Source organism: Echinops telfairi, unplaced genomic scaffold, assembly GCF_000313985.2.
Source record: "Echinops telfairi isolate 266 unplaced genomic scaffold, ASM31398v2 ScPeMD7_31;HRSCAF=116, whole genome shotgun sequence".
NCBI classification, from domain to species: Eukaryota; Metazoa; Chordata; class Mammalia; order Afrosoricida; family Tenrecidae; genus Echinops; species Echinops telfairi.
The window spans coordinates 36,422,891-36,427,648 of record NW_022103928.1 but is presented as its reverse complement, the minus strand read 5'-3'; the positions used below and the strand labels follow the sequence as shown (position 1 = coordinate 36,427,648).

General features: G+C 35.2%; 1 protein-coding gene across 1 annotated transcript in view; it reads right to left on the bottom strand.

Annotated features, from left to right (window-relative positions):
- Window positions 1-4,758, bottom strand: part of ESYT2 (extended synaptotagmin 2) — a 133,241-nt gene that overhangs the window by 75,740 nt on the left and 52,743 nt on the right. Inside the window, exons 5-7 of the mRNA XM_045290141.1 lie at window positions 2,754-2,830; window positions 504-576; window positions 178-267 (exon numbers count right to left, since the gene is read on the bottom strand). Coding sequence (XP_045146076.1) covers window positions 178-267; window positions 504-576; window positions 2,754-2,830 — 240 coding nt within the window. The remainder of the gene's footprint in view (window positions 1-177; window positions 268-503; window positions 577-2,753; window positions 2,831-4,758) is intronic.

Genomic DNA, 4,758 nt, shown 5'->3' with positions numbered 1-4,758 from the left:
ATTAATGAAGTCCTCTTGAGGCAGAAATAGGCATGAAAAAAACTCATGTTCATGCATCAAAAGAGAAAAAAATAAATTCAAGATAAAAACATAATTCATTGCTTTATGTATCCTTCCCTTCTCTAAGAATATATTTTGGTGAATGAAGAAGTAAAAATAAAATAATCATTGACTTACTGGTTTCCGAAGGAAGAAGATCGATAAAGCGCCAACTAAGGGCATATCTCCAATCAATGGTTCCAAGATCACTCGCATTGTACCATGAATCTAAAGTCAAAGAGTGAATCAAAAAATCTCAATGGAAATAATTCTACAGAATCATTTACCTGATGAAGACAGATTATGCATTTACACTCAGTGACTTTTAACTATCTGATTTTAAGTTTCTCTCAAGAATGATCTACAAAGAAAAATTTACTTCAAAGACATTACAAGCTAATACAAACCTTACAATTTTTAAAATATAACATAGAACTTTAGAAAATCATGAAATAAAAAAATACCTGTATACTTTTCACACCAGCTCTGCAAAAATACCGCTTGATCTCCAAATCAATTTCACAATTTCCTACAAAACTAGAAAAGAAAAAGTTTCTATTACATAAATTGAGTATAATTAACTATTGTTTTGATCCAACTAAACCTGAGTAAAATCACAGGAAGCAATGAAGATCAGTTTATAGGCAAACTATAAAAATGGGCCCATCATCCAATTTTAGGTTTGTCCTGTTACTGGAATCAACATTGAAACAATCCTGGGGAAGGAGCCCTGGTGGCGTAGTGGCTGTGGGTTGGGTTGCGATCCGCAAGGTTAGCAGATGGAAACCATCAGCCACTCCATGGGAGAAACACGGGCATTTTCACTCCTTGTAGAGTTATGGTCTCGGAAACTCATGGGCCCTGTCCTGTGGGGTCACTATGAGTCTGCATCAACTCAATAGTATTGAATTTAGTTAGGTTTGGGGGGGGGGGAAGGTATATTATAGCTAATGTAAGAAAATCTTAACTAAACATTGAGGCTAATTTTCAAAAGAAAAAGTGAAAAACGAAGTTGCATACTTTGAAGCAGTCTTTTGTGACATGTAGTTTTCATGTGTCTTATAAACCTCAAGTTACCCAAAATACTTAGAATATATTTTACTCCTAGTAAATTTCATGCCCATATTGTTAACACAAAGAGGCTTGCCATGTTCCAGGGGCTCTAGAATGTCAAAAGTTGAAAACAGCCCGTCAATATACTCAGTGATCAAGTAATTTCACACAATATGAAATAAGCAAGAATATATTATTGAATGCAAAGTTTGCATCTATTTAGAATATATGCGAAATGTCAAAATTTGACATTTGATATATGCTTTGATCCCTATACTTGATTCCCCCAGAGTTTTACTCTTTCTAGAGAAAATGTGGTAAATATTTTATATTTAATCTATAAGCAGACGAATGAAAATGTTAACATAAGGTATCTGGGGTAAAATACCTCCAATATTTAATATCATGGTGGCAAAAGAAATATTTCTATTATTATTCTCATTGAGGACTTTCTATTCACTATATAGCTGGAAGAATCATGAATATTACAAAGTCATCTTAAAATGCTTAACTGATGTATGGAATGTTATAAGAACTGTAAGTACCCCCAATAAAATGATTAAACAAACAAAAAAAAACATTCGTGTTTATTTCATCCTAAGACTTGACTGTTTTATTTCCTGATATCTTTCAATTATTCCTGTTAGAAACACACAACAAAGTGGAATGCAGATTTTTTTGATACATAAATACCTGAGCAGAGTAGTATGCAGATGTTGTTGCTATGATTATTAAAATCTAAAAAAGCCAAATACTGTTTTCAAAATCACACGTAACTTGATTCATTCAAATATTTGCTTAAAATATATGTATGGAATAATTACTAGGCACTTAAGGACAAAGCACTAAACATAAGAAAAATGTTATAATCTTCATGAAGCTTATAAAGGCCCTTCCAGATGTCAGTCTATCTGAAGGCATAAATGCAACTTTCTGTTTGTACATTTTTCATTTTGGACCCATTTGGATTGTCACAATGACATTCTATGCACCTTTTTAAGAGGAAAAAAAATAGTTGGTACCAACACCATACATTTACTATGGTATTTTAGAAACTCAAAGATGACATTATAAAACAAAATGATCCTTAGGATTGAAGATTAAATAAACAACTTCTGAGTTGCTTAGAATCACAAGATTGTCAGCCACTCAACAGTACCTCTATAGTCCTTGGATCTATTAAAAAATGTTGTGTTGAGTGATTTCCACTTACGGTGACTCCACATGACAAAGTAGAACTGCTCCCGAGGGATTCCTAGGCTGCAATCTTTACAAGAGCACATTTTATGGCTTCTTCTCCATGGAGCTGGTAGGTGGTTTTGAGTCTCTGATCTTTTGGTTGGCAGCTAAGCACTTACTCACTGCATAACCAGACTCTTTTACTAAGGCATGAACAAGTTCAAATTAGTAATGGAGGCAAAGAAAAAAAAATAGCTCCCACTCTACCAGGTGTAGTATCAGCTCCTATTCTCCACCTGTTTTAATACCTAGATAATTAAAAACTGATAATTAAAAAAAAAAGGTAAATAACATTTAAGTCTCCAAGAAGAAGACATCAAATGCCACTAAACAAAAAGAAGTATGTTCATCATATCTGCCATCTTGTAGATATAGCTAAGTGACATTGTACATTACTAACCACCACACTAGTACAAACTTACCTAATCTGGAGGTCCAAGATAATCTGCCTTTTGTCTACATTTTCAGTATACACTTTAACACCGTTGATCCTGAGGGGCTGAGACAAGAAATAAATGGTCTAAGTTGGACGGGTGGGGTGGAATATCAAGCCTTGTAATATAACATAGACAGTAAGAGAACAGGCATTAATTAGCATGAGACTGGACACTCAAAGCCTGCTTTCACAATGTGTTAACAGTTTGACTTTAGCAAGCCATTTACCTCTGCTATCCATCTCATGAGGTTATTGTGAAATTAAGCAACATAATGACTACAAAGAACTTAATGCCTCACCTGGTACATAGTAATTATTCAATACATATCAGATATGATTACTATGAAAACGTATGTAATAACATGAACTTTTGCTCTTTTTTAGATGCTTACCTCCATGGTCTCTTACAATATAATTTGATTTCTTTTACATCATCCTTCCTACACTATTTGAAATATAACTTCCTTTATTTCTTTGTCTTATATTTTTAATTTTTTAAGACTTTCACAAACATGACACTTTCAAGCAAATAAAAATAGTAGCTATAATTATAATTTCAATGCATAATATATGATATAGAATCAGAACCAAATGACTGTAGAAAAAGGTAAAGGCAGGTTACAATACACGTTATTTCTCAAGGGCCTGGTTATATCATCATTTCAAAACCTTTTCCTACTTATCAGTTTGCGAGTCCTTTTAAGGAAGGTCTTAATAGCACATACAAACATTAAATAATCAAGATGAAGAAATACTTTGAGTCTCATTCTTTTTAAAAAAAAAATATTTTATTGGGGGCACTTACAGCTCTTATCACAAACAACACATATATCCATTGTGTCAAACACATCTGTACATAAGCTGTCATCATCTTTTTCAAAACATTTTCATTCTACTTAGGCCCCTGGCATCAGCTCCTCATTTTTTCCCTCCCTCCCCCATGTCCCTCTGACAGTTTATAAGTTATAAATTTCTTTTTCCCCTGTCTTACACCAACCACTGTCTCCCTTCACCGACTTGTCTGCTGCCCATCCCCCTGGGAGGGGGACCATACATCGATTATTGTGATTGGTTCCCCCTTACTCCACCCCTTCCCTTACCCTCCTAGTATCGCTACTCCCCAAATTGGTCCTGAGGGGCTTATCTATCCTGGATTCCCTGTGTTGTGAGCTCTTATCTGTAGCAGTATACATGTTCTGGACTAGCTAGATTTGTAAAATAGAATTGGGGTCATGATGGTGGAGAGGAAGCATTAAACAACTAGAGGAAGGTTGTGTGTTTTGTCCGTGTTACACTGCATCCTGACTGGTACATCTCTTCCTTGTAGCCCTTCTGACAGGACATGTCCAACTGACAGTTTCACGCTTGACACATTTAGATGTCACAGGCCAGTGGTTCTCAAGCTTCTGAATGCCGTGACCCTTTAATACAGTTCCTCATGTTGTGGTGACCTCCAACCATAAAATTTTCGTTGCTACTTCCTAACTGTCATTTTGCTACTGTTATGAATCAGGCGACCCCTGTGAAAGGGTTGTTTGACCCCCAAAGGGGTTGCGAATCCACAGGGTGAGAACCGCTGTCATAGACTTTTACCTCTCAACAAGTTTTGCATGAATACTTTCATTTGAAAGTCTATACAATTTCTAGTAACCCAGCTTCCTGGACTTTTTTCTTATAATACTACCTAAAATATGTAAAAGCTGAAACAGAGAAAACTAGCAACAGAGAAAAGAGGAATTGCGAAAGATACCACCAATAAGGCAGAATGTTGCACCGCTGAAAAACATAACTCAGTGTGTTAAGTGAAAATGGGCCATGCATAGCTTAGTACCTTTATTTCAAATGTTTGCATTATCTAACACACCTCCTTCCTCCATTAAAGAGATATCTTAATTGAACGGACAACAAGTAGGTCAATTCCAATCCAGATATCTGAAAAACAATAGAATGTAAATGCTTTGTGGAATATGTCCAGCACATTAAGTGCTAAT